Source organism: Cuculus canorus, chromosome 1 (genome assembly GCF_017976375.1).
Source record: "Cuculus canorus isolate bCucCan1 chromosome 1, bCucCan1.pri, whole genome shotgun sequence".
NCBI lineage: Eukaryota > Metazoa > Chordata > Aves > Cuculiformes > Cuculidae > Cuculus > Cuculus canorus.
The window spans coordinates 89,616,696-89,628,691 of NC_071401.1; the positions used below are offsets into that span (position 1 = coordinate 89,616,696).

Sequence of the window (11,996 nt, forward strand, 5' to 3'; positions counted from 1 at the left end):
GGAACTACAATTTTTCTAATTGTAAGAATTTTCTGAGCAAAAATTTTTGGGGAATCTCTTTTAAACATCTGTTTTCTTCAAATTCTGCAATAGATTACATCTGCCCAAATTCATTAATGTCTACATTTGGTCAGTTGTGTCATCTTCTATTTCAGGTATGATGCATTATGCATCCTCCTTCGTCACAGCAAGAATGTACGCTTTTGGTTTGCACACAATGTCCTTTTTAATGTTTCAAACCGCTTCTCTGAGTATCTTTTGGAATGCCCTAGTGCTGAAGTGAGGGGTGCATTTGCAAAACTTATAGTATTTATTGCACATTTTTCATTGCAAGACGGACCATGTCCTTCACCTTTTGCCTCTCCTGGACCTTCCAGTCAGGTATTTAATTTTCTACCTAAAAGCTTTTGAAACTTATTGTTACTTCTTCATGATAAGCATTTAATGTAAAGTGAATTCTGAAGTAGATCATATTAACTTGACTAGTTTGTGTGAGAGTTGCTCTCGGAGGGGTTCAGTTTCCCCTCCTTTGTAAATCTCTGTGAAGACTTAGTAGTGAGAATCTTGAGTTGTGTGAAATCTGCAATACAAAAGTAGAGGCTTGTAGTAAACTAAAGTGTAGGGCAGCGAACCCTTGGTTTTCATTTAGAATTTGCAAACAAAACGCAAATCCCAAACCAATGAAACAAAAAAAAAAAAAAAAACACCAAACCACCCAATAAAACGACAAAGAAACCCAAACAAAACCCACAAGAACATACAGGAGTTCCCTAAGTGTTCTTCCCCTATGTCATGCAACGTTGAAATTGTAAAAATTGTAACTTTGCAAAGGTGTAGACAGCAAATTGCCTAATTTTATACATGAACTAGCAATCAAAAAAAAGCCAAAATCTTCATCTAATACCTGCCATAACAATGTTTTTGTTTCAACCATATTAAAATTTAAAAGATAACTTTTTTGAGCCTTTGCTTTGTCGTATTTTTAATGTCTACAGTAAGACAGTTTAAATTATATTTATCTTCTCGGGATGTTTTCATTACTGTATGCAGCAAGATAATTTGTGTTAATTTAAAGCTACTTATGCTTTGACAGTGTTTTCTTTCATGAGGTGTTTGAGATATACCTATACAGACGATTCCATTGTCTTTCTTAGTTTATGAAAGTTCACAATGGAACTGCATGTGCTTTTCTGAGTATTTAAGCCTAACTGCTATTGGAGAAAAAGCTCCTTTAAAAGCTTCTATGCTTGCATAATTTCTTGGACTTATACAGTATGTAGTGGTGAGAGTAATTCCTTGTTTTTCTGTCTGTCTTTGTGTGAGATAGAGAAAACTAACCAGCTGCTAGTGTTTTGGGGCTTGTATGAATGCCATACCTTTTAATCAATTCTGTTTTCTGCCATAGTAGAAAGTATGACCTAAATAAAGATTTGATAGGTTCAACCACTAATATTAAAACTTTCTTTAATAGGCTTATGATAACTTAAGTTTAAGTGATCATTTACTGAGAGCGGTACTAAATCTTCTGAGAAGAGAAGTGTCTGAACATGGGCGCCATTTGCAGCAGTATTTCAATCTGTTTGTGATGTATGCCAATCTCGGTAAGCAAATTTCACACGTTTTAGTGGCAGCACGATAATGAACTGTTTTTTAATAATGAACCAGTTGTACAGGTAACAGCAGGAGAATCCAGTTTTTCAGGCTCAGGCTGATTGTTATCATTAAATGCCATATGAATGCTCTCTAGAGCATCTGTTCCTCCAGTTTGGAGCCTGAGGCTTTAGTCCTCCTGCCACGCCTGGAAGATGAACAGGACAATCTTGGAGCAATAAGATCGTGTCATCCTGAGAGGGTGTGGGGGTCAGAAAACGGTAAGAGAGATGATGCTTTGTTCAGGGCTCCTTTGCAGGGAGGTCATAAGACCCGAGAAGCATGTGGGGCTGTCAGCTGTTTTGAGCCTGCAGAAGGTGAGGAAGATAAAATTTCAAAAAAGAGCGACATTCCTTTATGGAAACATCAATTCAGATGGTCATGCTTTGTCCATGTATTCCAGCTGTGCCCTTTCAGTATTAATTTATTTAGTTCACATTTGAAGTTCACAACTCTGAATGCAAAACACTGACTCTGTATCTGTCTTCCCTTTGAAGACTTTGGAAGGCTGAGGAAATAGCTCGGTCTGTATATACTCTTAGACCTCATCGCTTGCCAGAATGCTTTCACCATAGACATCATAGGAGGTAAAAGAATGCAAGAAAGTATTACTTATCAGTCATTCTAATTCTTCCATGATAAAACAGGCAAGAAAGTCCAGTGTTTTTGCCGTGTAGGATGGCTTACGTAAAATTCTCCCATGCTTGAGACAATGTTCGTAAAGACTATGGAGTCCTAAATTTTCTGATGAAAGATAAATTAGAGATTGGGTATGATCAGAAATGAATATTTTTAAGCAGCTTTGAATGCAAGATTAGTAGGACTACCTGTATCTGCAGGTTGCTACACTTAAGACTCATTATACACGTGTTATGATACAACTGAGATGAGGTGGTTATACATTTTTGTGGTGATCCACGTGAAATACTGGCTGTGGCATTTCCAATGTCACTCATTTTTCTTCAGAATCTTAATGATATTCACTCTTACGAAGATTGAAATAAATACAGACATATAAGTATTTAGAAACTTGTATTAGATTCTGGATTACATAGGTTCTCCGCATAGAAAGTAACTGGCCTGTATACTAAGAATAGAAAAAAATTATACCAGTAGCATCTGAAGTAACTATTCCAAACAAAAATACTTTTTGCAGTTAAACTAAGATCAGTCCTATTTACATTCATGTTGACAGCTATAGTCATGCTTATTAACATGGTCAGCATGCTGAAAATCAGTTGATGATTGATCAGATAAACTGTTTCTCAGGTGGGTTAATGCATTGCTGCTTTCTACTTTTGCCTTGAGGAAGAGCAATTATGAGTTACGAAATGTAAGTCAAATGCATAAGGAGTTGCTTTTTCCCGTTCAGGTTGATGAGAGTAGTCACAGGTGGTGAATTCTGACAGAGCTCTATGTTTTTACTTCTGCCAGTTACCTGAGTCTTTTGGCAGGGACCTGTTTCTCTTTCACGTTAAGTGACAAAGCATCTTTCTCTATGGCAGGTTCTAAACAAGGTACAGTATTCTTCCATAGAATTAGAATGGTCTCTCTCTCTTACTCAAATACAAGATATTTTCATCCATTCATGTAAAGTAGTATGAAGTTAGGAGATGCTGTTCCTTTGGAAGTCTAACAGAATGCCCATAGCAATGCAGCTCGGCCATTGCTGGTTATGGGCTTGTGCAGGCAAGTTATACATTCGAGTTTCTGTTAAATTACTTTATGGCTGAAGTGTTTAGCAAATGCATGAGTCTTAATGGAGCTTTTTCATTATTTGCACACAGAATAGATACATACATAATAGTGGAAGCTCTTTAAAATTGTCTACCCACATATTCCTATCTGTAAAATCAGTCAAGGCAGTTGTGTTTATTTAATTTCCCTTATGATGTATGTTGCTTTCATAATCTTTGTATGCCGAAGCATTCTGTTAGGCAGGGTTCCATCATGAGCCCTAGAATGAACTTAATGGCTTTACAGAGAAGAGAGATGCAGTTCTTCTGCCCTGAGTTATCTTTTCATTTTTACTAAATTTTCGTAGTCAGGGTAGTTGGAGTCTCTAAGAAAGCATAACCAGATCTTATTTCTAAATTTTATTTATTTAGCATAACTAAATTTATTAATTATTTATTTTGTTATCACAACCCACCCCACGAAGATAAACGTGGAAATATTAAGCAATTGTGGGTTTCTTACTACTGTTAACTGAAGGCTTCTGTATGAATTTAGAGTGCTCATTCAGCAAAAGCCACAATTCATCATTCCTTCAGTGCCCCAGGTTCTGGGAAAAAGGTTAAGTTGTCCGGCATTTTGAGAAATCAACTAATACATTGCTCACATCAAAGCAAGAGAGAGATCAGTTCTACAGTGGATGCAACTACAAAATAATGTGATAAAAAAGATACTGTAGAAGAGCTGTAATAAGATGCTATCTGGATTCCTCATTCTTACCAGAAAGATGGTAGGTAAGGTCCAGATGTATTCCAGAATAAGAAAAAACTTGGAAATGTATGAAAAATCATGACTTTTAACCAAAATGAGAAACAGAATATGAGGTCAGAAGGGACATACCGGATTTACTGGTAAGTAAGTACCTGTGCAGTGTGCAGAACATATTCTTGCAGTCAAACTAGCTGTATGTTTGAATTTTTTGATTGGTTGGGGTTTTCATCGGTTTTGGAGGTTTTCTGATTTTGTTTTCTTGGTTTTTTCTTAAGTTGATCTTGTCGGTCTTATTTACGCTTGGCTGTGTATCATGGCATGGTTGGAAATGTCAAAAATTTCTAAGTGATGTGTCTAGGATGTGATAGAAAAAGAACGAAATATGCTGTGGGGGTGTTCATGCTATCCTGGGCCACACAATGTAAGATTAGTTCTTGGTCCCAAAGTCTTCCCTGAGGCTTTGCTGTGTTAACACGGATGCTTGTTACTTAAGTACTAATGAGCACTGTTAAGAACTTGCAGTTATTTACAACTCCCCTCTTTAATAACTTGCAGTTATTTACAACTCCCTCCTGCATCTTTACTGATTTAATTATTTTTCCCCAGAAAGCATAAATGATGGTTATAATACAACCCAGCAAGAGAAAAGTTACAAATCATGTAAACGGTAGTTACTTTTTTTTTCTAAGAAGAAAAGTATTGTCAGTCCCAGAAACTAAAATTATCTTTTTTTTTTTTTTTTCCTCCCCTGTAAAGGTGTAGCAGAGAAGACACAACTTCTGAAACTAAATGTTCCTGCAACCTTCATGCTTGTGGCTCTGGATGAAGGTCCGGGTCCTCCAATTAAATACCAGTATGCTGAACTGGGGAAGCTGTACACCGTTGTGTCACAACTGATCCGCTGTTGCAATGTGTCATCACGGATGCAGTCTTCTATCAATGGTATAATGAATTTTAGGTTTCACTTAGATGAATTCAACCTATCAGTAAATGTCTTTTCTGCATATTTAGGCTATTATGTATAAATTGGATTAGCTGGAAAAAATGTTTGACTTGTAAGTTTAACAGCTCCTTTTGTTTAAAGACAGAAATCTGTTATAAGGAAAACTTATACCAACATACTAAAATGTACAAGGCAGATATCTGTTCTGTATTTTGCGCTTAAAGGTACGGGAAGACAGAAAGGTAGTAAAGTAGTAGTTTGTTGATTACAAAATAGTAATGATTTTAGAATAGATTAAACTCATTTAAAGAGCTGCATAAGGATTTTTAAATTCTGAGTATGCAGTAATATTACTTCGATGTAATCAGTGTAAAAGTAATCAGTACAGGAAAAACACTACGGCACGCTCTGCTAGAGCCAGTCAGTAGAGATATTTTGCATTGTCGTGGATAGCTCTTGAAAATTATTTGGTGCTTGTTCCTAGTCAGGAAGACAAACAGAAGCCATCACTTCAATTTATGGAAGATAAAGAATCGGCTAGAAATTGGTCAACCACAGTGTAAATCATTAATATGTCCAGTAGCTGAACAGAGTGCAGTCATTTTTGAGAGATGGTGATGGGATATTGGGCTATGTGGACTTCGTAGCCTGTACATACTCCATTAAGTGTATTTTAGAAAACCTGATTAGGAATCTGTAGAGAAGCTATTTAATGGTAAACTCATTACAGCTTGATGTGTCAGGCTATAAAGTCAATAGGCTAGAATGTGCTATAGTAATATTAATGAACTGGAAATTTTATTGTGCTATAATAAGCTTCAGAACCATTTGGCAATTTTTATTTGTTTTTTTTCCAGTGTATTAAGGTTTACACTGAAAAGATGAAATTATTTTTCACAGGTAGAATGTATTCACTGTATTCATAATGTACTAAAAAAAATTACTTTGAACATTACTCTGACTACAGTTTATGATTACTGTTTGTAGAGTAAAGCTATTTTTTTGCTTCAGCATAACTGAAAAACACTGCTATATTTGGAAACATCAGGAGCAAAACAACAGTCTTTTCTTACACAAAATGAAGATTACTAAACAAGATACGTTAATTTATGTTCTTTCAGAAGTGTATTATTTGTCTATACACTTGAGATTCTGGTGGGACTGTTGTGACAGATATTCCTGTGAAACCTTTCCCATTGCCCAGTGGGGTGAAGAGACCTTGTGTCCTAAAATAGGATAGATTTGGCCTGTGTTACACAAGCAGTGAAGCAGAGAAATTCAGGAGAATGTAGAGGATTTCACTGAGCAAACTCACAGAATCACCAGGTTGGAAAGGACCCACTGGATCATCGAGTCCAACCATTCCTAACACTCCCTAAACCATGTCCCTCAGCACTTCATCCACCTGTTGCTTAAACACCTCCAGGAAAGGCGACTCGACCACCTCCCTGGGCAGCCTGTTCCAGTGCCCAGTGACTCTTTCTGTGAAGAATTTTTTTCTGATATCCAACCTGAACCTCCCCTGGCGGAGCTTGAGGCCATTCCCCCTTGTCCTGTCCCCTGTCACTTGGAACTCTTGAGTAATTTCTCTTCCTGCATAGGGTCGTCTCCAGCTGCTCTGTTTTCATTGTCACTGCGTAATGTTACCTGAGAGGGAGAGGTAGCATCAGGTGTCGCAATCAGAGAACTTAGTTATTTCACACCATAATTGTTAGACAGGGGTTGGATTTTTCCTACATCTATGGAGTTTAAAGTTTTATATCAATTATACAAATTTGTACCAATTTATATTTTATGTCTACACTGAAAGTAGTTCACTACCTTTTCATCTGTAATAACTGTTTGTTCTAGGTAATCCCCCACTTGCCAACCCTTACGGTGATCCTAATATATCACAGCCTATAATGGCACTTCAGCAGAACGTAGCAGACATTTTGTTTGTGAGGACTAGTTACGTGAAGAAAATTATTGAAGATTGCAGCAACTCTGAAGAGACCATCAAGCTGCTTCGTTTCTGCTGTTGGGAGAATCCTCAGTTCTCTTCCACTGTCCTCAGTGAACTACTTTGGCAGGTAAAAATTAAAAGCTAGGAGAAAGACAGGAATATAAATATGTATAAAGGAAGATTCTGTATTTACATATAGGAATGTTGTATTAAATACTGAAGAGGCGGTTGATAATGTTTCCTTAAGGTGCCATTCTCTGTCAATATTTACAGTCTTAAAGTCTGCATATTGTGTTAGAGTACTACGAGAAGTCCTTTTATGAGTTCAGGAAAGCAGCTGACCTTTTATGAGTTAGGAACGCTGTGGTAGGGATGGAAAATAAGTAGGCTGAGGTGGTCTTTATGGATTACAAGAGCATTTTCTTCAGATTTTCTGTCATTGTCCATAAAAGAGCTTCTTAACGTTGCATGGAAAGTTAGAACAATTTCCTAAGATATCCCTTGTGTTTATTTTGTGTATGTTCATAAGCTGCATTTTACAAGTCTGCAGAATGTACTTGGCTTCAGACACAGGAAGGAATGTTTGAGACTGTGTTGTTTTTTCAGTTGTAATCTCTGTAAGGTTGGTTACTTTTACACTCCAAGTACAATTTTTTACTTATGTTGGTTCACCTTTATATTCGCACATTTTTTTCCATGCAAACTTTACATTTTCATCTGTCCTTTTGTTAGGCATTTGAAGGAATCATAATAAAAATAACTTTACTAATCGTTTGCTAGCTGTATATTTCAAAGTTTAGGATCACCTTTGAATACACTGTGTAAAAATAGCAATATCAGTGAAAAATAGTTTGTTCTTTTCTGAAGGTATTTTTTCAAGGTAACTTCTTAGCATTTCATGCCTGGGGCTTCAGACAATTGTGTTAGAAACTCCTGAGGAAACACGTTGTCATTTACAAAAGGTACGATGTTTAAAGCGAACAAACCAACTAGCTAGGAGGCAGGGAGACAAACAAACAAAAAAAACCCAAAACCACAACCCCTAGAAAAGCCTGACAGAATTGGCATTCTTTAAAAAACAAAGTATGTGTTGTATCCTTTAAATTACAGTAAACCTAACTTCAGATGAATTGTGTTCTTGTATTGCAGTGTGTAATCTGCATGCTTCGGGGAATGCTTTCTTATGTTCTGTGCATTTTTACTTTTTAAGGTTGCATATTCATATACTTACGAGCTTCGACCATATTTGGATCTGCTTCTGCAAATCCTATTAATTGAAGACTCCTGGCAAACTCACAGGTTAGTATTTACCTGGTTTTTTTATAATTGAAAATTATTGTGTTTTGAGCAGCTTGTTTTCCCAGTGGTTCTCTTGCTAATCCTTTCAAGAAGTTTGTTTTAAGTGGATATTAAATCAAAGTATAGGAATAAAGCAAAACAATTTTGAGACATACAGTTTTTCGTTTTGACTATTTTTACTCTTGAGAAATTTGCTCTTTAGGCATATAAACCCAAGAATTTTCACAGAGAACAGCGTGTGCCATTTAGGCTAAACTTGTTGGTCTTTACAGTGAAGTGCTTATATTGATTCTTAGAAACATCTCATTCAGGAGAGTCTGATGACAGCCTGGTCTTGCTAAGAAACTCATAAGTCGTAGTGATGCTAAGACACGGATAAAGTGTGAACTGGGGAGAAAAGTGTGTTTTATACATAAATACTCTTCATGTGATCACATATCAATCGAATTTTAACTTCGGTGTATTAAAAATTTATCCAATTTCATACCTGATTTTCATATGTCTACAGAGTAAGGCTTTTGAAAGTTTAGGTTAAACTATAATGATTGCAAATACTGACTATTTCAGAGAAGTGTCAATACTTCAGAAGTTTTATGTAGTAATAGGTGGTGTAACACAAAGTAAATATAATCAATGTGCTACCTGTCAATATTTCAAAATGGCGCCATTTTATAATAAGTGAATATAGGTAGTATCGAATTAAATAAATCATTTGCAACCATGTCTCATACGACATTTAAAGTACTCCAAGTAAAAATGTCCTTCAGTAAGGCTATTGAAGCAAACTTGTGTACTTAACCTGTAGGAGTAGACTGTGCTCTTAGGATTTTCAGTCCAAAACATGAAGACTGAGTTGTAGGATTCCTTTAATTTTCTTTATAGGAATTGCAGCTTAGGTGAGGGAAGAGCATACCCTTTATAATAATGAAAATCATGGAAGTGGTTGTTTGGCGTAGTGCTGTTTGAAATAATGGCTGTGGAGGAGGTTGAATGTTGCGTTATGGCTTTCACTATACTTGGGAGATGTACTTCACTCCATATTCAAGATTGCAGTCTCAGGCATAGCAGTGTTCTGTTGGAATTTTGGTAGGCTTGAACAGAGGGGTATTAGCTGTCCAGCTGCAGTCAGCATCTGATTTCTTGGTGCCACTTCTGGCTTGGTCTCTGTCCTGTTCTTGGTTTTGCTCTGATAATCATAGTTTTAGTGATATTTGGCTTCAGTTTCCAAAAAGAACCCAAACAGCGTAACTGTCCAGAGTAAATGGTGATATCTTCTGACCAAGAAGCAAGAAAAGCAAGCATCGTCTGATCTTAGCGTGCATCCTTTAGTACTCCTTGTCTTCTTGTACTTTGTGATGGGTGCTGCTGTTCTTTGGCATCAGACCTGCCTTGATTTGACAAGTTCAAGTGCCAGTTCAGGATAGTAGTGTTAACAAGTACCATTAAGTTAAATCAGCTGAAGTAAAGCTCATCCTCACTTTGCAGATGAGCCTAGATTGTCAGGTGCCTAGAGTCTTATTTGCTGTTGCCAGGGCTGTGAGGAAAGAGGGAAGTTGCTTTTCCTGCAGTGAGGTTAGCTCCTTGTAGGCTCCATCCCTTCCTCTGGCCTTTTTTTTTTTTTTTCCCCCCAAAGCCAAAAGTATGTTGGTTCTCAGTTCTTTCACAGTTTCAGGGTGGCAATTAATTCTTCTACCCCTTGTTCAAGAGCAGAAGGCACAGATAGTGGGCTTAGTTCCAGGAAGTGCCCCAGTCCCTTATCCCGATGCACAAATATGTACAATTCATTCCTCTTTAGAAGAACTGCATCTGAAATAGTGTAGCTTTGAGAAGCGTAACTATAATGTAAGTTAACCATTCTGTTGAGAATGTAACTGTTCCAGTTTTGTAACGATCTTTTGGTTTAACAGGTCTGTTTTGTAAACACAGTTGATTTTTAAAATAAGTAATAAAAACTAACCAAAGTCGATTGCTGTGGCTAGAATTAATCATACTCACATTTTATGTTTCACATTCAGAGTTTAAACATTACCAAAAGTGCTAAAATTGTAAGTTACATACATGATGCGTCAAGTTAGTTTTGTGATTTTTAAAAAAAAAAAAAAAAAAATCTCAATAAAACCAGAAGTCAGAACACGAGATATCCCTCTTATAATTACATTGAAAGTGAAGCCTTTATTCAGATCCTAAAACTCTAACACTTGAAGTTGGTGGTTTGGTTTTTTTATTTGTAGGATTCACAATGCACTTAAAGGAATCCCGGATGACAGGGATGGATTGTTTGACACCATTCAGCGCTCTAAGAATCACTATCAGAAAAGAGCTTACCAATGTATAAAGTGCATGGTGGCTCTCTTCAGCAACTGTCCTGTAGCCTACCAGATCCTTCAGGTGATACTTTTCATTTTGTTTCTTGCTGATTTTTTTTCTCAGTTCTGTGTATTTAAAAAAAAAAAAAAAAACCTACCAAAACCACTGTTATCAAGTTCTCATTGCTTTAGTGAAAGTACTACTTCCAAGTACAGCTCATTTGAACCTTCCTAGATCAGAAGATCAGTAGATGGGATTGAGAGCAGTTTGGTTAAACTTGTACTTGTGATTTTATGATGCGGCTGCAAACCGCAGACTTCATTTCTGATTTGTCATTTTCTTTGGGGGGAAAAAAAGGATATTTCATTGAGTCTTCTAAACAGCAACATGTGATGGTGGTCGGTTCTCTGATAGGTGATGTATAGGAAGGGGAAAATTTCTGTTTTAGAGAACAGAGAAAATAATTCTGAATTATTGATTTTTCTGTCTGCAGAGCAATGGAGATTTGAAGAGAAAATGGACCTGGGCAGTAGAATGGCTTGGAGATGAGCTTGAGCGTAGACCATACACTGGCAATCCCCAATACACCTATAACAATTGGTCTCCACCAATACAAAGCAATGAGACATCAAATGGCTACTTCCTAGAGAGATCACACAGTGCTAGAATGACTCTTGCAAAAGCTTGTGAACTCTGCCCAGAGGAGGTAAAGAATTCGACTTCTGTTAAAAAAAAAATTGAGTGAAGTGCTTCTATAAATAATTAACCTTAGCAATGGTCTCCGGTCACTATAACGCATTTTAGAAGTGTTTTATAAATATGTGTTCCTATTTCTGTTGGCACATTACGTACTGCTGTGCGGTTTTAATACTTCTGTTACTATTTCTACAGATACCTGTCTCTTAAAGAATTAGTTGTATAGAATTGAAATAGACCATTTAAAGTAGATTATGAAGAGATCTGTTTTTGTAGTAATACATAGCGGGAATTTTTATATAGTGCAATACAAGCTATGGATGACACAGTGGGGTGGAGTTTTTCTCCAAGGGTGTCTGAAAGTCACTTGCATGTAGGTTTGGTTCTGGATAGAATAATCGTAGGATGTTTCACGTAAGTACAATAAGTGTTTTTTCAAACTGCAGGAACCAGATGATCCCGATGCCCCAGATGAACATGAGTCTTCTCCACCTGAAGATGCCCCTCTGTATCCCCATTCACCTGGTTCCCAGTATCAACAGGTAAAAGCTTTATTCAGACTTTTTGTACCATTTATGGTAGATTAAACTCTAAGCAGCTAGCCGGAAGAGTATTATGGTCAAATATGTTCGGAGGACCAAGGATAAAAGATACAACTCCATTTTGCCAGGAACAGTTACACCATTAGAGTTTCGGGTGAGAATTTTAGTG

General features: G+C 36.8%; 1 protein-coding gene across 2 annotated transcripts in view; it reads left to right on the plus strand.

Moving 5' to 3' along the window:
- The window catches only part of USP9X (ubiquitin specific peptidase 9 X-linked), a 110,617-nt gene that overhangs the window by 89,932 nt on the left and 8,689 nt on the right, over positions 1 to 11,996 (plus strand). For both annotated transcript variants that reach the window (XM_054055648.1, XM_054055652.1), the window contains exons 37-44: positions 156 to 381; positions 1,472 to 1,601; positions 4,852 to 5,037; positions 6,890 to 7,110; positions 8,194 to 8,282; positions 10,514 to 10,670; positions 11,083 to 11,295; positions 11,732 to 11,827. In XM_054055648.1, coding sequence (XP_053911623.1) covers positions 156 to 381; positions 1,472 to 1,601; positions 4,852 to 5,037; positions 6,890 to 7,110; positions 8,194 to 8,282; positions 10,514 to 10,670; positions 11,083 to 11,295; positions 11,732 to 11,827 — 1,318 coding nt within the window. The remainder of the gene's footprint in view (positions 1 to 155; positions 382 to 1,471; positions 1,602 to 4,851; positions 5,038 to 6,889; positions 7,111 to 8,193; positions 8,283 to 10,513; positions 10,671 to 11,082; positions 11,296 to 11,731; positions 11,828 to 11,996) is intronic.